General features: G+C 39.9%; 1 protein-coding gene across 4 annotated transcripts in view; it reads left to right on the plus strand.

The window, feature by feature from the left end:
• The window catches only part of slc36a4 (solute carrier family 36 member 4), a 264,779-nt gene that overhangs the window by 157,064 nt on the left and 83,410 nt on the right, over nucleotides 1-24,305 (plus strand). Inside the window, exon 11 of one of the 4 annotated variants that reach the window (XM_073043342.1) lies at nucleotides 22,332-22,360. The exons of 1 other annotated variant lie outside the window; for it this stretch is intronic. In XM_073043342.1, the coding sequence (XP_072899443.1) occupies nucleotides 22,332-22,345 (14 nt within the window). In that variant the 3' untranslated portion in view covers nucleotides 22,346-22,360. Of the gene's footprint in view, nucleotides 1-4,710; nucleotides 4,767-9,230; nucleotides 9,567-22,331; nucleotides 22,361-24,305 lie in introns of those variants that run through there. 2 more of the 4 variants (XM_073043345.1, XM_073043344.1) reach the window with 2 other exon arrangements.

Genomic DNA, 24,305 nt, shown 5'->3' on the forward strand with positions numbered 1-24,305 from the left:
AGGCAGTCCTACATTGAGTTCAACTTTGACTGACAACTCCTGTGACGTCACTGATGCCAAACTGTATCAGTCTCTGTTGCTTCTTTGGATTCATCAGTTGTATGGAGGGGGTGAGCCTTCTACATGGGCAACGGCTTGCTCTCCTTGTCATCCTGCCCTGGCTTGTGTATCATGTAGATCGCTGGGACACAGCATCCATGGTAAACTGGGCCAACGGAAGGCCTCATGTGCATTATTCTAGCTTAAGTTCTGCATATGTTCTAATCCGTTGCCTCTTCCAAACAGAATTTTGTTCTGTTAACTTAAAAATGCCCTTCTGATTTGTGGATGCATACTCTCAGTATTCTAGCTGTAGTATGTTGCTCTCTATTTCCACAGTTTAACTTCTCAATAGAAGCTGCATTCTAGAGGCAGAAGACTGCAATGCCACTTCTCTAGAACCCAATTTAGCATTACCACTGTAAGAAATTTCTAGGCAATAGGTTACCACATTATTAAGTTAATGATATTGTAGCTTCATCTGTAAGCATGTGTAATCAAATGTGCGATGTCTGATCTGAATTTAGCACTTTGTTTAAATATTTGCAAAGTTAATTAACAATTTTACCATAGTATGTTGTCTGTAAACAATCCTTAATGTTCAGTCAGCTTGATGGTGGATGGATGCAGTTCAGCTCTTTGAACTACGAGGAGCCAGCTGTAGGCATTAGAGGAAGGGAAGCTTTTGCCAAAGTGATTGCAGGAGTGTCTTTGATGGGGCTGTTATCAAACACTCTCGAGAACATTTGTGTATGCACATGCAGTCCAAATCCCTTAGCACTATGCTATGTTGCAGTAGGCAAGTGATGGATATTTTGTAAATCTTTCATCGTATTTTTCTTATATTACTGTAAGTAGTGCATAAAATATTTACATGCAAGGGAGAGATCCAGCTTCTTTCAGGGCAGAGTTCAGCAAAAGCCTAAGAGGGCTTTAGATTTGTGAGATACGGTTACAAAAGGCCGACTTTTGCAAGATATAAATAGTCTGCTGGCTAAAAGGACACAGACAAATGACTGCAACTTTTGGTTTACTACATCGCTTTAGTATTAATTATAAACTAGAATTTAAAACAGTGACAAAACATTGGAGTTTTCGTATTATTGTATCCATTATTTCGAAATGCCTTAAAATGAATGAGTTAAGTCACACAGTACTGACTTGCATTTTCACTTCCTCATAAATCATCATTTCTTCCTGTGTCTGCTTCACAGCCATTTGAAGCAATTGGTTGCCTCAGACCTCTTCTGCCCTTAGTATCTCAGATTTTAAGGTAGTAATATTATTTTTCTCTCTCTCTACTGGTTAATTGATAACTCCTTCTAATCTTTGATGTGTTTTATGTACAAAGTGAATTAAGTTCTCTGTTTCATGTTATCCTCGTCTCATGATTACTTTATCCTGGATCAGACTTGCTCTGCCTCTTAACCATTCCATGCTAGACCTGCCTCTGCCAGTTTTCCTGCTTTTATCCTCTGCTTCTGTTGTCTTATACTGCATTACCTCTCTTGCCTCTCAAATTTCTTTTCTGTCTTTATGCTTCTTTTGCTAATTTTGACTCCATTGTCTGCTGTTCATGGGCATCTCAGTCTTGATACAGAGTTTTGACCCAAAACGTTGCCAGTTCCTCTTCTCCCGCAGATGCTGCTCGACCCACTAAGTTCCTCCAGCAGATTGTTTATTGCTTCATATTTTTGCACCTGCATTTTTCTGTGTCTCCATTAATCCTCCTTCTCCTGTCCCAATTAACAAGCTCCATAGCTCTTAGTGGCTACCTCTCAGGGAATGAGCGTGCCTGGTTGCTTTTCAACACCTCAGTCCTCTGACTGAAAGAGAAATCATCTAAGCAGGCCCAAGTGCTCTTGACACAGTTATGGCATCCTCCTGCCATCCCCCCAACATTGACCTTGCTGAAGCTATGAGGAAGTACCCCATGTAGTACTAGAAGGCACAATTTGCAACTGTGTACACAGTCATGATGGGTCCATTAGAAAAAATGAAAATTGCAGGAAATGCTCAGCAGATCAGGCTGTCACTGTGGGAAAGAAAACAGAAATATATTTCTGTTGATGGCTCTTCATCCTCATTGGGAAGGAGACGAAAGCAGTTTGTAGTCATAGTCATAGAACACTACAGCACAGAAACAGGCCATTTGGCCTATCTAGTCCATACCAATCTGTTAATCTGCCTAGTCCCATGAACCCGCACCTGGACTATAGCTCCCCATCCCCCTCTCAACCATTACCTTCTCTTAAATGTTGAACCCGTAGCCACCACTTCTGCTGGCAGCTCATTCCACACTCTCACAGCCACTGGAGTGAAGAAGTTCACCCTCATGTTCCCTTGAAATATTTCATCTTTCACCTTTAACCCATGACCTCTAGTTGTAGTCTCACCCAACCTCTGGAAAAATCCTGCTCACATTTACCCTATCTATACCTCTCATGATTCTGTATACCCCCATCAAATCTCCCCTCATTCTTCTATGCTTAAAGAAATAATGTGTTAACCTATTCAATCTCCCCCTATTACTCAGGTCGTCAAGTTTCTTGTAAATTTTCTCTGCACTCTTTCCATCTTATTGGCATCTTTCTTGTAGGTGGGTGACCAAAACTGCACATAATACTCTAAATTAGTCCTCACTAATGTCTTATACAACATCAACATAACATCCAAATTCCTGTACTCAGTACTCTGATTTATGAAGGCCTAGGAATTATGAATCTGTATTCTCAGATCCCTCTGTTCCACTAGACTCCTCAGTGTCGTACTGCTCACTCACCATGTAAGTCCTACCCCTCTGCATTCCATCTGCCATTGTCCTCCCAAAGTGCAACGCTTCACACGTCTATATTCTCTTTAAGCTGCTGTTGTTCAGCCCATTTTTCCTGCTACTCTAGATCTTGCTATAACCTTGGTGTCATCTGCAAATTTGCTGATCCAGTTTACCACATTACTATCCAGATCATTGATATAGATTACAAACATCAATGGACCCAGCATCGATCCGTGTGGCACACGACTAGTCACAGGCCCCCAGTCAGTGAGGCAATTATATACTAGCACTCTCTGGCTTCTCTCACAAAGTCAATGTCTAATCCAATTTACTACCTCATCTTGAACTCAAGTTACTGTACCTTCTTGGCCAACCTCCCATGTGGGACCATGTCAAAGGCCTTGCTAAAGTCCATGTAGACAACATCCACTGCTTTGCCTTTATCAACTTTCCTGTCAACAACCTCAGGAACCTCTACTAAAATTGTTAGACCTGATCTACCACGCATAAACCCACGTTGACTATCCCTAATCAGTCCATGTCTATCCAAATACTTATATTTCTGGTGTCTTAGAACACCTTCCAATAACTTACCCACTACTGATGACAGGCTTACTGGCTTATCATTTTCTGACTTATTCTTAAAGCATTTTTTAAACAACAGAACAACATTAGCTATCCTGCAATCCTCCGGCACTTTACCCATGCCTAAGGACATTTTGAATATCTTTGCTGGCCTCATTAATTTCTGCAGCAGCCTTCCAGATGGTCCGAGTTAACACCTTGTCACGCCCTCAGGACTTATCCACCTTAATCTTCCTCAAGACAACCAAACATCTCCTCTGCGATCTATATATGGTGAATGACCTCACTTTTCTAGACAATGTATTCATTTCCCATGTAAATACAGATGCAAACAATTAATTTAAGATGCCCCCCATTTCTTTCATCTCCATGCATAGATGGCCACTCCTGTCCATTTACTCTTATTACATCTGTAGAAGCTCCTGGGATTCTCCTTCACCTTGTCTGCTAGAGCAACCTCACGCCTTCTTTTAGCCCTCCTGATTTCATTCTTAATTGTTTTCCTGCATTTCTTTTACTCTTCAAGTTTGTCATTTCCTCCTTCCTGCCTGTACCTGCTATGCACCTCCTTCATTTTCTTAACCATGCCCTCGATATCTCTTGAAAACCAAAGTTCTCTAAACTTGCTATCCTTGCCTATTATTCTAACTGGCACGTACAAGCTTTGTACTCTCAAAATTTCACTTTTGAAGCCTCCCACTGACCAAGCACACTCTTGCCAGAAAGCACTCTGTCCCAGTCCACACTTACCAGATCCTTTCTGATACCTGCTGATAGAGTGGACTTGGACAGAATGTTTCATATAGTGGGGGAGACTAAGACCAGAGTGCACAGCCACAGAATAGTGCGATGTCCATTTGGAATGGAGATGAAGAGGAATTTGAATCTGTGGAATTTGTTGCCAGAGGTGGGTTGTGAAGGCCAAGTCATTAAGTATATTTAAGGCAGAGCTTAATAGGTTCAGGACACGAAAGGATACGGGGAGAAGGCAGGAGATTGGGGCTGAGAGGGAAATGGATCTGCCATGATGAAATGACAGAGCAGACTCGATGGGCCAAATGACCTACTTCTGCTCCAATATCTTATGGCTTATTTGAAAACTTCATAATTGCATTGAATTGCCATATATTTTTATACATTATCATTAAATGTGTGAAATAGAAGGCTCTAATCTACTCAAGTGGTGTGGAAAGCATTAGCAATTAGATCAGTAATACTTCAGTGCTTTGTAAGCATGAATACCTGTGCTAACATTTAATATATATTGATGAAAGTGAAAATGTTTTAACTAAGTTTAATTAATTTTCTAGAAAAGTGAACCCCCACCCCACCAAATGAAGAGGTTGTCTGTGTTACAGAAATAAAGAGGGAATGATTTGATACAAAGAGTTAAGCATGGAGAATGAGCAGGTTAGATTAAAAATAAATTAGTTTTAATATCTATCAACAATTTACTATATGTTAGAATGAAACACTGTGAATTGAATTATTTCATTTCTCTGGCAGAGGTCATATGCAATTTCCATAACAGTTGTTGTATAAGGTACTCAAATTTATAATCCCTAAATCTCTGCATCTTGCTTAATGGGCACAATGTTCATATCCATCAGTTAATCCCTTCGTCTGTTGAACTTGTACAAAACAGTATGCATCATTAACGCACTGTTATTTGCAGGGAGGGCCTCATAGACTGTTTTTTCTCCAGGACTGGCTAAGACGTTCTGACATTTTTATTTCTTATTTCACTGTGCTAGATTGGAAGGTTTATGAGAAATTCCATTGAAATATTTAACCAATGGTTTCACTGAATATCCAGCAAAAATGAAAACACAATATTTCTTCTCTTTGTATTTATTTTCTAAGAGCATCCAGCTAATAAATGATTGTTGAGATTATTTTATTATAACAGGGTTCAGAGCATACTCAATTTTTCGACGAGGCATGGATTATTTCCTCTGCCTACCCGATACCTCTTCCTGTAGCAGAGCTCAGAGCAGGGTATCTGTTTTCAGATTCTGGTGGCAAGCTGGTGAATTGTAGTCTTAGTTGTCCTGGGACAGGAGTCTGATGTTACTCTTAATGTTCAACCATTCTTCCTCAAAGCTGTCATGTACTGAACTTCATTATTCCTGTCTGCCTTGACTGAGAGGTAGTTTAACATCTTACAATTACAGTAGAAGCACAGTGGCATACAGCTTCTGTTCCTAGTTCCATCATATAGGATGTTTCTTTGTTTGAATTGTAAAGAAAGTGCATAATAATTTCATCAGTTTCTGTTGCATCCTCCAGAAATGGTTATGAATCCATGAATGGACCCTTTGCATCTTTTGCAATGCCCTTATAATACTAAACAGAAGCTGCACACTGGAATTTAAGTACTGGTTGAACTGATATTCATTCAAGGTTCCCAAGATTAAATAGCTACCATTACATAAACAGATTTACTGATCAATAGGAAAAGCAGAATAGTATTGATGACGGCTACAGCAAGATTTACGAGGCTACTTTTTACTTCATGACAATCTCTTCATCACCACCTGACTGCCACCTATGAAGTGAGACCACACTGTCAAGGCAACTGCTTAACAGATGTTGCCAGTAGCAAGACACTTACTGCACCAAAGAGCCATGGACCAAAAAGGTCCTATAAACATCTTGACGTATATCCAAGAAAAGGATAGTAGCAAAGATTGGAATGGCTGCTAAACATTTAAGAATTAGATATAATGAAAGCAAAAATGCAGATATCCTATGTCAACAATTGCAAGACAGTGAGTAACGGCTCTGCTAAGATAGTAAGGGAGGGATACAACATAGAAATAGGTGCTTTGAATTGTTGATTCTGCACTGACCCACTTTACACTGATCCTACATTAATCCCACTCTTTGTTCCCCTCAAAGTTCTATCATTCACAAGGGCAGTTTATAAATACCAATCAACTTACCAAATTGCTCATCTTTGGGATGTGGGAGGAAACCAGAGGACCCAGAAAATACTAGTTTCTTATTTCTTCCTTGCAAAGTGAGCAATCTCTCATTTCCTCACATTATATTCCATTTGCCAACATCTTGTTCACTCACTAACCTATATTCCTTTGCAGGCTCTTTTTGCCCTCCTCACAACTTCCTAACATACTTGTCATTGTAAGTGTTGCTGCAGTGCATTCATTCCCTTCTTGAAAGTCGCTGACGTAGACTGTAAATAGTAGAGGAGCCAGCATGATCCCAGTTACTATGATTCCAAAATTGAATCATTTATTCCATGTCTCTGTCTGCTTTAGTTAGCCAGTCATCTATCCATGCTAACATATTACCCCTAGACTATTGCACACTTGTGCAATACCTCTTTTCTGTGGCACTCATTAAATGCCTATGCAAATCCAAATACTCTGCATCAGCTCATTCCCCTTTATTCAATCTGTAGTTTTATACACATAAAGAACTCTAGCACATGTATCAAATACAAATTTCCTTTCATAAAACCTTGTTGACTCTGTTTGATTCACTTAGTTTTCTAAATTTCCTGTTTTTTAATGAAATTACTAATGGATTTCACACATTTTCCCTGATAAGAGATGTTAGGCTATCCATCTTCTAGTTTCTGCTTTCTGTCTTCCTCCTTTCTTGAATAGATGTGTTATATTTTTGGCTTTCCCAAACGCCTGAGACTTTTGTTGTTTTGCTAGTTTTCTAAATTGGTGTATTAAATGAACTGGAAGTATGATTAGTCATTCATTGTGAATCACCACTCATCAAAGATTGTTGCAAATTGTAATTAAGATTGCAATTTATTTTTATTTTGAACTCAGCTAGCTATGATGTACTGTATGTTACTTGTATATTCCCGAAGATGGTAGTTGCTTCTGGGAAAGCTGCAGAATATAAGATATAAACCAAAGACAAACCTACAAATGATAGATGATTAATATTGTGCATTTCAAACATAAGCATAATGCAAGAAGATATTTTGGTACTGTGGTCAAAAATGAATCCTTTAGCAATTATTTTACACCCATGAAAGAGCCAGATGTTTGATGTTTGGGGATCAAAACCCTGCATTAGGACTTCACTCTAAGAATCTGTATGTCAGAATCAGGTTTAATTCATCTGCATACGTCATGAAATTACTTGTCTTTGCTGCAGCAGTACAATGGAATAGAAAAAAACCCTGTGAATTACAGTAAGTGTGTGTGAATATATATATATATATATATATATATATATATATATATATATAGTTAAATTAAATAAGTAGTGCAAAAATAGAAATAAAAAAGTAGTGAGATAGTGTTTATCAATGTCCATTCAGAATTTGGATGGCAGAGGGAAAGAAGCTTTTCCTGTATCATTGAGTGTGTGCCTTCAGGCTCCTGTACTACTTCCTTGATGGTAGCAATGAGAACAGGTCAAGTCTGGGGTGATGGGGTTTCTTAATAATCGATGTCGCTTTTCAAAGGTTTCAAAGGTACATCTAAAGTCAGAGAAATGTATACAATATACAACCATCCATGAGTGCCTCCAAAGAATGACAGTTGAATGTTAGAACCCCAAAGTCCACCCCCCCCCAGCTCCCCTCTCCTCCCACTGGCAAAAAAAAAGCATCAGCTCTTGCCACTGAGCACTCAAGCGTGAGCAAAGCAACAGCAAAGCCACAGACTTGCAGTTACCACAAAGGTTGCTCATTCACCCAGTATTCGACATACCACAGGCTCTCTCTCTCCCTAATAAGGGAGAAAGTGGTGTCTCCGTTTCACAGCGAGAGGGGAGACATAACAAACAGCTCGTTGGTTTACGATGTTAAAAATCCGTTGCGTCGCTTTTTCCGAGCTCTGTGCCCAAAGATCTTGAGTCTCTGGGCACACAGCCTTAGATCTTCCATCTCCCACAACACACCGATCTCCTGCCTGGACACCGACCTCCAATTCCCCCCGTCTCCAGAGCCACAAAATTTCTGACCTCTGCAGGTGAGCAAAGCTCTTAGACTGCATCCTTGACATGCCGAATAACGGCCAGTCGTGAAACCCTGAGAGCGGGTCCTATTTCTGCAAAGAACTGTAGTCAGCGTGTAACTCCAGGTCAGGGTCTTCAAAAGAACCCTGAAAGGGAAGAATAAAGATATTAAAAATGGAAATAAAGCTGTTTCCGAAGATGTAAGCAAAGGAGTTGCCGTTGTCTCCTCCTAAACGTTTTTTGAGGCATTGCTCCTTGTAGATGTCCTGGATACTATGCAGGCTTGGGCCATGATGAAAGCTGACTGTGTTTACAATTCTCTGCAGCTTATTATCATTACCAAAAGTATTTTAGGTTTTTAAATGGGTAACCCTGGCAAATACCTAAAATATACATCAGGATTTTTAATGATATATGTAAAAGTCCCACATTTGCACAAGACCTTCCTGTGAATTCATAATATACAAGCATATTCTTGGCTCCTCAGGCTTCAAATATGCCCGTTCCTGTGTTCCTCTATTTGACCCATTTCCTGATGACTGCTGGCTCTAAGATAATAGGCCCCAAGGTTGGAGGCTTGAAATAGGAGAACTCCCAGTAAAAGTGCCAATAATGTTTGTTAATCATTGAAGTGAAACATCACAGGCCAAGTTTTCATCCAAATTCCTACCTACTTCCCACAACAAGACTGCACTATTAATCTTAATTTCTCTCAATGACACTAAGTATATCTGTACGATGCTTTTCACACTCTAAATGGAATGTCACAGACACAGACTAAAATGCTCTTGATTAAATGTGTTTATTGTGATGAGTGCAACTGATCCTGGATTTGTTTCTAAAATAAGAACAACTTTGTTCTTGTTTCGTCACTTTCCAGAAAACCCACAAAAGCTGTAGACTGCAGACTGCCTCAAGACTATGAACACTTCAGTTCTGAGAATTAGTCAATCAACAGATTCTCTGGAATTAAAAATGTTACTGAAACAGGAAAAGTATTTCACACTTCAATGGAGTTATTTTTTCATTCTCCACCAAAATGGTCAATTTGATTGTGATCAATGTGGATGATGCATTTGCTAAAGCTTAGTCTCAAAACTTAATATTTAAATTATTTTTGGGTACTATATCCAAAGGACGTTTTTGAGAATTGTATTTTTTACTATTCATTTTAAATATTTGTATTATCAATTGAATATTAATGCAGATCCAGTTTCAAGCATACAATGGAATATTTAATTTTTTAAAATAGCATTCTATTAAATCTTAAGAGCAGGCTTTAAAAAGGTTTATGATGCTTATGTTTTTCTATATATTAACATTCAACATATATTACAGTTGGTTCAAACACTTAATATAATTTGCACTATTGGAAACTATTGAGATTTAAGTCGGGAGTCTGCCAAATAATACAACTACAAGTTCCAGACCATAATTTAAGACAAGAATCCTTCACCTACCTTCAACATTTAAGGTAATTAATTTGAGAAATACTTAGCACATTTAGATTTTACAGTTTTCCAGTTATGTACAATGTTCTATAAAGCATAATGAAAAGGATACAGTAAACATGACAACCAGTGCTATTTTTGTCATTCCTTCATGTCTCATCATGATGTGCCTTGGAAACTGAAGATGACTTAATTCCTCTTGGATTTTGTGGACTGTGTTCTGACTATTGTAGGAAGTGCAGACTCTTGCACAGATGTGACAGGTGGTGGCCGTTGGTTTCGGAAGGTGGTCCACTCAGCTCACTGCTTACATAGGGCTTTAGTGTGCTCCACTCACGTAGCCTCAAGCTTTCGGTACCATCTTGAATGTTCCTCCCCTTTGAGCGGTCATAGGCTAGAGATCTGCAGGTATTAGTAGGGATATCGCATTTCTTCAAAGAGGGCTTGACCACATTCTTGAACCCTGTTCTCTGTTCTGCCTGGCAACCTTTTCCCGTGATGGGAAAAGATTGGGATAGAATCGTTAATTCAGGACTCTGATGCTGGGCATGCAGAAGATCTGTCCAACATAGTTGAGTGAGTATAACTGGAGATATTGGTCTGGCAGAAGACACTGACATTGATACTCTTAGGCTTCAGTAGCTACCCACACTGATAGACAGATTGCATGGGACACTTGCACTCTGGTTTTGGTCAGCTTCTGAAATGTTTTCAAAAGTTTAATAAAACATGATAGAACTTTGCATATTCTCTTTCCTGAAAGGCTGGATGCAACCAAAGACTGTCTAGATATTTCTAGAGTGCCTAGAAGGCAGCAGAGATGTGAAATATTAAAATAACTCTGAAATGTCAATGGCTTTTAATAATGGCTTTCTTTCTAAATGTGTAAACCTCCAAACAGTATCCTCCATTCAAAAAGAATGGTGACAAATAGAACCAGACCAGAGCTAGAAATGTTAATTGACTTATTATTTCCACATGCATGAGAGATCATGAAAAACCTTTGTTTTATGTGCCCATCATATTACTTTGAAACATAAGTATATTGAGGCAATATAAATCAAGTTGCACAGTATAGGGGTCTGGAAACATCATTGAATCATGAATTGTTAGAGCATACAAACAGATCAATAGGCTGAGAGGAGCTGCGCCTGTCCTGGCATTTCCTCCACATGAATTACGGTAACTGGTTTTCTCCTATTTTCCTACTCACACACAATGTTTTTTCATACTTTAGTCTTTTCAAGAAAAGTTGAACTTCCTTTTGAATGAATATTTAGCTTTAATAGTGGCCATGAAGTTCTCATTTTTTAAACATACTTTTACCATACTTGAATCCATCTTCACAGAATAAATCAAAAAGTAGGTTCATGTTCAATACAATATCTCTTTTGCTAACTGCAAGTTAATATTTGGATCCCAGCTCCCACAAAATCAGCACAGTGAGAAAGAAAGTTCAACAACCTTATCAAACTTGACATTGAAATATTGCATTCAAATGCTATCCTTGTACCTCTATCCCCACTGCTCTCCCTACTTTCCTTCACATTTCCACAGTACCACATCACTACTTGCCCTCATAACTACATGCACAAGAACAAGCATTTAACTTCAATCTGAGCAAATGGGAACTGGCATAGATATAAATATGCTTTATGACCAGAGATACAACCAACCATTAATTATATCTAATACACCATTTAAAAACTTAGTTACATCTCTCTTGGCAAGGGATTTCATTTTAATTAAGTAGAACAAAAAAATATAAAAAAATTAATTCCTTGTTCTTTTCTGATTCAGCAGCAAGTGGCATCTGCAAACAAACATGTTAAAGGTTATAAGAAATGACTTGATTAGAGTTACATAATGGATACAATATGGAAAGAAAGAAAAATGATGAATAAATTAGTGAAAGAGAAAAAAAATTACTTAATAATCAATCATTAAGCAACTCCACACAGTTACTGGCCGACAGCTTTGCCAGTCTCTGTACCCATCTGCCCCCCCCCCCACCAACCCCCCACCCCGTCCTTGTCTCTATCTCCAACTCTTCACAAGAGCCCTGATGCAGCCTAAGGGAATAATCCTCCTTATGCAAGAAAATTTCCCCCCTTTTATACCCTTCAAAAATCTATCATATCATTTACCTCAGATTTTATGCCAGGCAAAAATGTTTTTCTGTATTATCTACTCTCAAGGCTGTGGTCACGTATTCACACTGAGCTCCCAAAACATTGCTGTGGACTGATCTGATTCCATTGTTCTTGCTCAAAGCATTCTCTCACATTCCAGACCAACACCATTTTGTCTTACAACATTCCATTTTGTATTACTCATTTTAGCATATACCAAGGATGAATCAAATTGCTCTTTCATACAGGAATTAAAAAAAAGAAAATATTGGAAATACACAAGGTAAGGAGGCATCTGTGGAAGGAGAAACACCTAACATTTCAGTTCACACACCGTTCATTTGAATTGGGAAAGAGAAAAGGCAAGTTAGTTTTAAGTTGTAGAGGAGGAGTAGATAAAACAAAGGGAATGTCTGAGATGAGATGAGACATGGGCTGCAATGGGGAATAAGATGTGGGTGTTTGTCTCATAAATAGTTCAATGGAGTAGTTAGAGAAAGAATGAAAATGAATAAAAACAATCAAGTAAGAGACATTAGGAAGTGGGAATACAAAGAAGTAATACGTTTTGCAAATACTTAGGGCTGTACGAATACCCAGCGAGTCTGGCGTACTGATGGGAAGGTAAATAAAACTGAGCTGATATCACAGGGGGATGATTCACAGAAGTAGTAACCATTTCCAATACAGAAAGAGAAAATAAATTGTATGAAATTGTAAAATTCATTTCTGAGTCAAGAATGCTTAAAGGTCCCCAGATAGACGATAAGACATCGTTGCTCAGACTTACACTGGGCATTAATCAGATAACTTCTCACAGCTTATCCTCATGGCTACCCTAACCTCACCCTATCATAGACATTCTCATTGTCTTATCCATCTCCACCACGCCACACCTCCTTTTTATTTTTTAAAGCTAACTTGTTCATTCTCTTATCCGGTCTGATGAAGGGAGATCAGAATACCACAGATCAAAGGTCAAGTTTAGCCTGAAATAATAACTCTGTTTCCCTTTCCACAGATATTGAGTGCTTTGAGCATTTTTTTTGCTTTATTTTAGAAATCTGATATTCCTTTAATTTTATTGAGTAACATTTTCAGTCACGTAAGTATAGTCTGTAAATAATTAAAGTTATTGCAAGTTATTGAATGAATTAACAAGATACCAACTAAGCACTCTGTGGAAGGACAGTGTTGCATCGACAATAACTTGTGGAGTTTGGCCCTTGTATGTCTCTGTTCCAGAGGTAGTTGTCAGATTTTGTTCATTAACTGAGCAATCATTGAGATTTTCACTGTTGTTCTTATCATGAGTTCCAGGTCATCTGTTTAACAGATGACCCAACAGTTGCATTGCATTAATGACATCTAATTATCTCCAAATCTTCCAGGGTTGTGACCAATTGCTAAAGGGAGGAGCAGTAAAATATTTATTGTTTTATCATTGACAAGTGTATAATACAGAGACACTAAATTTTAAAAAGTTGCTAAATTTCTTATCTAAATACCAGTAGCTTAAAATGTGTTAATATTATATGTATATTTAATTAAACAATATTTACATGTTTTCATTTTAATGTTCCCAGATGTCTGTGTCTGTTATAGAGTCATAGAGTAATGTAGTGTGAAAGCAGGCCTTTTGGCCCAACCGGTCCGTGTTAAGCACAGCATTCTCTTTGCCAGCTCCAGTTGCCATAACTTGGGCCATAACCCTCCAAGCTCTTCCCCTCCTTGTACCTATCCAAATCCCTCTTAAAAGCTGCACTTGTACCCACCTTGAACATTTCCAATGACATTTCATTCTAGGTACTCACTATCCTATGTGTAAAGAAGTTACTTCTCAAGTCTCCTTTCAATCTCTCCCCTCTTGTATCTATGATATCTAGTTTTGGACTCCCCAACCCTGGGAAGGACTATAGCCACCCAACATATCCATATCCCTCATAATTCTATAAACATCTATGAGGTAACCTCTCATTCTCCTGCACTCCAGCGAATAAACATCCAGTGTGGCCAACCGCTTCCTATAACTCAGGCCATCTAGTCCAGGCAGCACCCTCATAAATCTCTTCTGCACCCTCCTTAGCTTGCTGATGTCCTTCCTGTATCCAAACTGTACTCAAGGCTCCCAAGTGTGGCCTCACCAATGACATGTAACTACAACATAGATACTGTCACCATTTGCCAATGGGTTGCATTCAACATTCTCCTTCTAAGGTCAGCGTTGTGGTCAGAGACTCATCTGGTCTTCCGGCTCATCAAAATAAAAAGCCTAAATTCAGTACAGGATTAGGAGATCTGGTGGTAGACTCTTCCTAGACATCATATATATTAAGATTTATATTTTAATGCTACAATATTTATATCTGACAAATGATTGACAGCCTAACAAATATGATATGACCTTGTTGGCCTAGATGCCCAGGTTCCTATTCTGAGATCTCAGATGGTCCTATCCTAAGTCTGAGATAGAGGCTATTTGTGTTTACTCTAGTGGTTCCAATGCTTGGACCATTCATCTTTTGTTTCCCTCCATCCACGGCTGTTTCATGCCACTCTGTAGTACATTAATCTCCCTTCTCCTGATATCATAAGTTAATTATAGTTTGAGCTTTCTTTAATATACTTCCTTATCCAAACTGACAGTGGGACAGAATTTATTATTTAAACCAACATATCTAAAAATATTTATTGTTATTTATTTACAAAGTTGGTAGCATCTTCTGATAAATGCAGACATGACAATAAATTATAAATGCCCTGAGGTGTTTGATTGAAATCTATTGCTTCAAATTTAGCTTTACAAAGAAAACAGCTCACTCTCTACCAGCCCATTCATATTGAATAAGAACACCACCATGTACTTATATTGCATTTTTAATAAGGAACATGTCCCAATGTGCTTTGTAGGAATGCTTCCAAACAAAATTTAACATTAAGACATGAAAAGAAATATTAAGCAGGTAAGGTTGCTCAAAGATAGAGATTTTAAGGAACATCTAAACTGGAATCAGAGGACTCTTAAGAAAGAACCTCAGAGCTTAGACCTTGGCAGTTCAAGACGTAACAAACGGTACTGGAGCAAGGAAAATGGTGTATGATTCATGTATTTATTTGTTCAAAGTTCAAAGAACATTTATTATCAAAGTATGTGTACATTATACAATCTTAAGATTTGTCTCCTAACAGGCAGCCATGAAACAGAGAAACCATAAAAAAAAGTCAAACATCCAATGTACAGAGAGAAAAAAGCAAGAAACATATCATGCCCATAAAAAAGAACCCATATAAAATAAAAAAAACCATTAAACACCCAATGTGCAGAAAAATAAACGCAAGCAAATAGTGTTTGGAACTGAAGTCCACAAGAGAGTCCATAGTTCAGCACAGAACCGAGTAAACCTCGTGGAGCGGCAATATGAACTGTCCCGTCCCTCGCCTCAAGCCCTGACATCCTGACCTACTCCATCTGGCCTAGTGTCTAAATCAAAGATTAGGTTTCATCACCCTGATATGCTCTGGGACCTGGATCTCACCGCCTCGATTTGGCCTGTAACAGACCTTTCCGATTCGATATGGCACTTAAGTCTCCATCCAAACATCAAGTTCAGTTGAATCAGTACACTCAAGACCAAGCTTGCAGAGAATATTAAAGATACTTAATTTCAGCCTGAATATCCTGTTTAATGTGATGTTGGTGCAAGATGTTTATATGTGGAGATATGTCTCTACCAAAGGAGGTGTAAGGTGCTTCTTCTCTCCATTAGCTTGCAGGTCACCCTTGGGCAAGGTGTAGGGTCACTTGAAGGATGGTTGTTTGAGCAGTTGGTGCATATCACAAATTCTGGTTACGCGGCCACTGATGCCAGGCAGCCAATCTCTGAAGAGTATTGATAACGACTGGGGTCACCCGTCTTGTAAAGTCACTGCCCAGAAGAAGGTATTGGTAAACCACTTCTGTAGAAAAAAATCGCCAAAGACAATCATGGTTAAGGCAAGACCATGATCGCCTATGTCATAAGACACAGCAAACAACTAATGAATGATTTGTATGTACCATGCTTGATTACAATGATTTCATACCTTGACTAATATTCCTCTTTCTGATTATACCTGTTTACTCTGGTCCCTGCTTCATGTAGACTACATCCTGAAGTCATAGCAACCATTGACCTTGGCTTCCATTGATTCTCTATCTGTTAGCTTTGTTATTATCGTTTTGTTAAAATCACATCAATATCCATGCTATTAAGTACATAATTTTTTACTTAAGAGCTGTTTATGAGCTTCCACTTCTCATGATCAAGAGTAAAATGCTGGGAATCAGATATGAAATAGAAATGTTGGAAGGACTCACAGGTCAGACAGTGAGGGCTAAAAAGAAACAAACAGAACAATTCATTTCACTGGGCTCTGAGGCAACATTACCTCTGGTTCTTCTCCATAGTTGCTGCCTGATCTGTGGCATTTCCTGCTGCTTTTATTTGAAATGGATAGGAGTGCAGCAGAAGAGACTAGAAACAGAAATGACAGCTCTGTTACTGCAAATTCTCATAGCATATTGGGCTCACTGTGGAATTAATTCCTTTGAACTAAAATCGGAGTATGTCTGATTGTGTCGGGTTGAAATAAAAGTTAAAATGCTGAACATTCTTGGAGAAACCAGACTTGATTAAATTATTCCTGACTTCTCCAGTTAATTACTGTACCATATAATGGGTATTTTCTATAATTTTACATTTCTCTATGATTGGTTGTATTACAGTTGTTGATTGCTAAATGTGTGTTAACAGACGTGGAGCATTTAGCACCCAGAGAGTGGTCGGGAAAATGGAAACTGATACCAGGAGAAGTGGCTGAGGCAGATACATTAACAGTATTTAAAAGGTACTTGGGCAGGTACATGGATAGGAATGGTTCAGAGCAGGGATCTCAACTTGAAGCCCGCAGGCACCTTGGTTACTGGTAAGGGTCCATGGTATAAAAAAGCCTGGGATCCCCCGGTTTAGAGGGATGCAAACAAATGTGACTAATGTAGATGGGAATCCTGGTCTGCCGTTGGATCAGATGGGCCAAATAGCCTGTTTCCATGCTGTGCACATCCACTCCATGACTTTATTTGTGGAATGTTGACAGCAAGTAGGAAGATGCAGTGGAAGGGTAGAATACAAAAACTGAGCGATATTACATAGCAGTAAATTTTTGTATGGTGAAACTTTTCTAGTGCCTTTAACACCATCCAGCCCAAGATCTTAAGGCACAAACTAACGGAGATGGGAGTAGACTCTCACATGGTGGATTGGATAGTGGACTACTTGACAGATAGACCTCAGTATGTGCGGTTGGGAGACTGTAGGTCTGACACGGTGGTCAGCAGCACAGGAGCGCCGCAGGGGACCGTGCTCTCTCCGGTCCTGTTCACCCTGTACACATCAGACTTCCAATATAACTCGGAGTCCTGCCATGTGCAGAAGTTCGCTGATGACACGGCCATAGTGGGGTGTGTCAGGAATGGACAGGAGGAGGAGTATAGGAAACTGATACAGGACTTTGTGATATGGTGCAACTCAAACTACCTGCGTCTCAATATCACCAAGACCAAGGAGATGGTGGTGGACTTTAGGAGATCTAGGCCTCATATGGAGCCAGTGATCATTAATGGAGAATGTGTGGAGCAGGTTAAGACCTACAAGTATCTGGGAGTACAGTTAGACGAGAAGCTAGACTGGACTGCCAACACAGATGCCTTGTGCAGGAAGGCACAGAGTCGACTGTACTTCCTTAGAAGGTTGGCGTCATTCAATGTCTGTAGTGAGATGCTGAAGATGTTCTATAGGTCAGTTGTGGAGAGCGCCCTCTTCTTTGTGGTGGCGTGTTGGGGAGGAAGCATTAAGAAGAGGGACGCCTCACGTCTTAATAAGCTGGTAAGGAAGGCGGGCTCTGTCGTGGGCAAAGTACTGGAGAGTTTAACATCGGTAGCTGAGCGAAGGGCGCTGAGTAGGCTACGGTCAATTATGGATAACTCTGAACATCCTCTACATAGCACCATCCAGAGACAGAGAAGCAGTTTCAGCGACAGGTTACTATCGATGCAATGCTCCTCAGACAGGATGAAGAGGTCAATACTCCCCAATGCCATTAGGCTTTACAATTCAACCGCCAGGACTTAAGAACTTTTTAAAAGCTATTATTAATGCTTTTTGAGATAGTGATTTAGATGCATATCATATTTTTTACTGAGTTAAGTATTGTATGTAATTAGTTTTGCTACAACAAGTGTATGGGACATTGGAAAAAAAGTTGAATTTCCCCATGGGGATGAATAAAGTATCTATCTATCTATCTATCTATCTCTATCTAAAATGCAAACATATTAATAGTTATCAAAGTAATATACAAACATCTAAATAATTGTCAATATCAGTTTGGAATCTGAATACAAAAGAAAAATACAAATAATCCAAATGATCATAAGTGAATTCAACCTATGGCTCTAAATATATCAAGCTGAAATTTGAAACACCCATTTTCTGAATATATTCTCTGCATCTGAACTGTGAGGGCTGACTCTCCCCACAGGTTGCAGACCCAGAACAAAGGGCTGAAGCTGAAAGAGGCCTAAAGTAAAGTGTATCTTGGAATGAGTTTGGCTGGAATGTAAGATCAGGGTTGGGTTAGAGGCTGTGATTTAATAATTTAGGTTTCATAAACCGTTAGCTAAGAGCCGAAGGTCAAGGGATTGAGGGTTGTGGAGAGTGTAGCTGCATGGCAAGAAATCGGAAGGGAGCAGAGCAAGATGAGGAGGCGGGCAGTAGGAATATGGGCGAATGGCGGAGAGCAGGAAGGATGGAGTGGGTTGGTGATGTGGGAGATAATCTGTTTGTAACTTAGGGCAGGTTTTGGTTGAACTTAGTTGGCAACATTCAGGCCAGGTTGCATTCCAATTGACGACAGCATTACTCACTTCGTCAGAGGATTATTGCTGAGCAGCAGCCCTGAGCTTCTCCTGTCCTGCTGCTACTCAACCATTCTCTCTGTGTTTTGTGACTCATTCAACACCACTTTTTAACTGATCAATCAGTTGAATCAGGCATCATTGATTCAGCAAGGACATCCTGCACAAGCCAAGGCAGATGATTTCTTTTCATTTCTCATAGTAAAGTCATTAATGTTTCTAAATTTACTGTAAACACTGTACAGAGAAAATCCCCACCCAGTACGTGTTACATTGTTTTTTGAAGTTGTGGTTATGTTGATAAATTAAAATAGTTCTGTGCTCCAGGTATGCATCTACTTAGTCTAGAGTCAGGCTGCCAACCTGGTGGCAATTAGTAACAAATTACTAATCACTTTAAATTGCTGATTGCACCTGCAGGACACCAGGATAAGTTTAAGTAAATTAACTTAATTTAAACTCAGGGCCGAGTTAAACAGAGCGGCAATGCTGGCAGTGTTGAATGGCAGCACCAGAACTGAGTGCTATGTTCTTTTTCTCTACGGACATGTATTTTACAAATCACACGCATACAATTGTAAAATGTGGTCTATTCATAATTCTAATGAACATTAAGACATTCATAGACTGTCTAGAACAAATTCCTGAAGGTTCAATAAAGTTCTCCTTGGTGATACTTATTGGCCAAGTATCACAATTTATAATGAAGTTAATTATATAAGTCTCTTACAGTCTAATTTCATGGGCTGTTTTGAAAAAGTATACATGCATTTGAAGTTCTCTTGGTCTCATGGTTTTCTCTGAAGAAATATATATATTAATTTCCCTGTGGTATCTCTTGCTATGCTCATCTTTAACTTATGGTTGTTTGAAAAGTAAAGCCAAATATGCTAAATGAGAAAGGGAAATCCTTGCAAAGAAATGAGATCCGAAACATCAGTAGTTTCTTCAAACCCTTAAGTTTGTGTGCACTGTGTATATTCCATTATACCAAAATAAAGCGATGCCACAAAAGGTTTAGAATAACATAAAAACATCTTGAAATTGAAATAGAGAGAGCTAGATCAGAGTAGGACTGGAAAGGTGAATTAAACTGACAGGTGACTGGATGCTCAGATTCAACCTTTGGCTCTGCAATGTGATTTCCAGTGTAGCGGAGACCACTTTATGAACTCTACACAGACAAGCAAATGAATTTATGGGTCCAGGGATGCTGGAAAAATTAAGACACTTGTGATTCTTATAAGGAGGGGAAAATGGAAATGGGAGGGAAATGGTTTTGTAACAGGACTGGTTCATTCAGAATGCTGAAGGGGGCATTGGAAATATGTTTGCTGGTAGAATCTCATCGAAGATGGTTGATTTTATGGACAATAAGGGAGACTGAAGGATAGAAGATAAGGATAAGGGGAACTCTATCCCTGTAAAGGGATGGGGTGAGCGCAGATGTTATGGAAATGGAGGAGATGAGGGCAGCATCTATGGTGGAGGAAGGGAAAATCTTTTCTTTGAGGAAGGAGGACATTTCTGATGTCCTGGAAAAGAAAGCTTTATCCTTGGAACAGATGCAAAAGGAGCAGAGACAAAGGAACTGAGAAAACAGAATGGCCTTTTTACAGGAGACAGTGTGGGAAGAAGTATAGTCCAGATCCAGTAACTGTGGGAATCAATAGGTTTACAAAAGATACTGCTAGACAGTTTATCTCCAGAGACGGAGGCAGAATGATTGAAAACGGGTTGAGAAATGTTGGAAATGGACTAAGTTAATTTAAAGGAAGTTGGAAGCAAAGTTAATGACATTGAAGAGCTTAGCATGGGTGCATGAAACGGCACCAATACAGTTGTTGATGTAGCACAGAAAGAGCTGAGGAGCATTACCAGGGAAAGCTTGGAAGATGGACTATTCCATGTAGTCAGTGAAAAGTCAGGCAGAACTGAGGCCCATGCAAGTGCCCATGGTTACATCTTGAGCTTGGAGAAAGCAGGAGGAGCCAATAAAAAAATTGTTGAGGGTGAGGACCAATTGCAACAGACAGTTTTGGTGGTGGGGGGGTGTCACTGGTCAGATCTGTTGTCAAGAAAGAAGCAGAGAGCTTTAAGACCTTATTCACTGGGCAATAGAATTGTATAGGAACTAGACATCCACAGTGAAATTGAGGTGATCAGGGCCAGGGAAATTAAATTTGTTGAGGATATCGAAAGCATATGAAGTGTGGTGAATATAGGTGGGAAAGGCACAAGCCAAGGGGGATAAAATGGAGTTGAGTTATGTTTGCAGGAGTTCAGTGGGGCAGGAGCAGGCAGAAACAATAGACTGTCAGGTTTGTGAATCTTGGGTGGGAGGTAACAAAGAGCAGTGGGGGTAAGGGTACTATGAGGTTGGTGACAATGGATGGGAGTTCTCCAGAGTTGATGAGGTTTGTGATCATGCCAGAGACTAGAGGACAGTACATTCAGTGATGGTGAGGTTTGAAGAGGAGAATAGAGTGTTTAAGTCAAGCCAGTTGATGTCTCTTCGGCAATTAGAGATGAAAAGACCCTGAGCGGTGCGTTCAAGAAGGAGGAGGAGGGTTGGAGACGGGAGAAAGGGCCATCCTTGCCAAAGAAGGGGGTTTGGAGACAGTCAACAGAAGAAGAGCTTGCTTTGTGACAGGCATGAAACTTACTGAGGTGCAGGCGAAGGGGGACAAAGGTAAGGCCCTTGCTGAGGACAGAACATTCTGCCTTAAGTTGGAGGGAAGGTAGTGTGTGAGAAAAATGGAGGCTGTCAGGAACCAAGAGGTGACAGGAGGGATTAAGAGACCCAGGGCTGGGGAGTAGTGGTGGTGGAAACACAGCCTAGAGAGCCCAGGGGCCCAGCAACAGGTAAAAAGGTCACAGCCTGTAGGTGGAGGCGACGAAATCAGAGCTGGAGCCACGTAATTCACAGTGTGAAGGCATCCGACATTGTTGGAGCCGGAGTTAGCAGCAGTGGGATCTGTGGCCTGGAGTCATCCGATCCAGTTGATATCCAAGTGAGAGGCAACGGGTGCCATGGTCTGGAATTTTTTATTTTTTATTTTTTATGTAACCCTTTGCCTAGGTTTCCCTGGTCCACATCTAGGGGATCAGTTTCGCTGGCTCAGACAACATTGACAGCAGGGCTTAAAAACTCACTCTAAAAATGCCAAGAATGCCTAGGCAGCATCAGTGGAAAGAGATACAGGGTTGACATCTCAGCCTGATGAAGCTCAATCCCCAAAATATCCTTGGAAATCTTGACAGCCAATGAAGCTTTGTCCCTGTTTAATAATTTCTGCAATTCATTAAAATTAAGTAAATTATATCTTTAAATTAAATTTATTGTTTTTAAAATAATTTAGCTAAAGTACATACATAATTTAAAACATTAAATCAACCAGAATAATTAAAAAAGTGAATTTATTTTCCCCTTTACTTCATAGCCGCAGCACCATGATATCCCTTGGAATGAATGTTGCAGGATCCAGGAGGCGATCTCCCCAGCTGTGCAACTCGGCAGGATAATACCGTGTTGCCGGACTCCATGTGGAATCCAAGTGGCAAATTTAATTATCCGACCCTGTCAGAAGGCTCGGGGCTTGCGTGTTTGACAATGTGTGAACACAGGAATTTCATTCATAGACCCCACAGAGGATAAAAAACATGAAATTGAAAAGTAAAAATCAAAACTGATTCAAGTGAGCAGGAGAAATACATCCTTTTACAGACACATCAGTCCCACTATTGCTCCCACTCTAACACATTCCTATACCCTCTGACAGAACAGGAAGGTTTGGAATTACCTGTTGTCATTTGCCCATTCTCTGTTACTACCTGATGTGGTATCCCCATTTCATTTAAAGGGATCATTCACATCACTGCATCCGCACCATTCATTGTATTTTTTTCTCCAATGAAGGCAGGCTGTTACATTTTGCCTTCCCTCTCCTTCTCCTTCTCAACAGCCCCACTCCCTAGTTGAGTCTTTACTTCCCACTCCAGCAACGTGTCAGTTAGTAAAGGTTCTGCTTCACAGCTGCTGTGGTCCAAGTCGGTCCTGACCTCTGGTGGAGACTACCTGACCCCACTGGGTGTTCTGGTTTCCTCCAACACCCCAGAGGAATGCAGGTGGTAGGTGAACTGGCCAATGTAAATTGACCCTAGCACATTGGTGAATGGTAGAACCTGTTGGTATTTAACAGGAGTGTGGGCAGGATAAACATGGGTGTTTGATGTTTGGTGCAAATTTACTGGGCAGAAGGGCGAACTTTTACAAACCATGTTCTCCTCTCTACTCTCCCTCTGACCCCCTCCATCTTTCTTGCCCTCTCCTTTTCTACTTTACATCCTTCCTACCTCCCTTCTTTTACCCATGATTATATTGCCCCACCCCTTCACCTTTTTTCCTCCCCACATTGGCTCAGTTTCTCCCACTTTCCAATTCCATTTCAACTAAGTGAAAATTGATGAGTTTTGACTCTCTGCAGTGCTCTAGAATAATAATCAATATACACAACAAAATAGTCCAACCATTAATCTGATTGAGATCGATGGAGCAGTTTTATTCCTTCAATAAAGGGTTTACATTTCTGTCGGCTGTTTGACAAAACATTTGTGTATCATTTTTCGAGTACAATGTCCGAAAGTACTCCGTAGCTCATTTGGTGTTGCTGTCCATGGATCTATTGCTAGACAAGTATGAGAAAGGATTAACAGGTACCTCAACAAATAAGATGTGAACCTAGAAATACTTCGGTGCTTCTAAAGGCTTGTTAAGTTAGCAGTATGTGAGCTGCTGCGACATTCATTAGTGTGAAACCTAAATGATCAGATCCTATAATTTTGACTTTGCACTAATGGGTGTTCCCTTAGCCGAGTCTGCCATCGCTCTACATACAAAGGAAAATAGGTACCGGTAGGTTGAAAGTGTGAGTTTGCATCACCAAGGAAGGTGACTTGTGGGGTAGTGGATGGGCAGGAAGGCTGGGATATCAGTTTGTGTGGGACTCAGATGTCTCTAAGTAAGGTTAAAGGGGCATGAGAGTCTGGCTAGCAAATTAAGCCGGGGGAGCATTAGAATAATGTTGGGGGTTTGAAGGTTTGAGAGGTTCATGTCAGGAGTGAAGTAAGCATGTATCTTGAAGAGACATAAAGAAATTGGGTTCACAGCACTGACTTTAAGGCTGGGACTCAATCAGCATGACTCCCCTTATATTCAAACAAAATAGACTTCTTTTATGCTGTGAAGGCCTACTCTAGATAAATCATCTATGATGTCCACGGGCAAGGCACACATTATGGAAAATCATGGAACACGTGTTACTTGACATTGTACGTATAAGACAGGTAATAGTGTTTTAGTGGGGTCAGGGCACGGAGAATCGGGATGGACCCATGACCTGTGAGGCTCTAACTTT

The sequence above is a fragment of the Hemitrygon akajei genome, chromosome 4, assembly GCF_048418815.1.
Source record: "Hemitrygon akajei chromosome 4, sHemAka1.3, whole genome shotgun sequence".
NCBI classification, from domain to species: Eukaryota; Metazoa; Chordata; class Chondrichthyes; order Myliobatiformes; family Dasyatidae; genus Hemitrygon; species Hemitrygon akajei.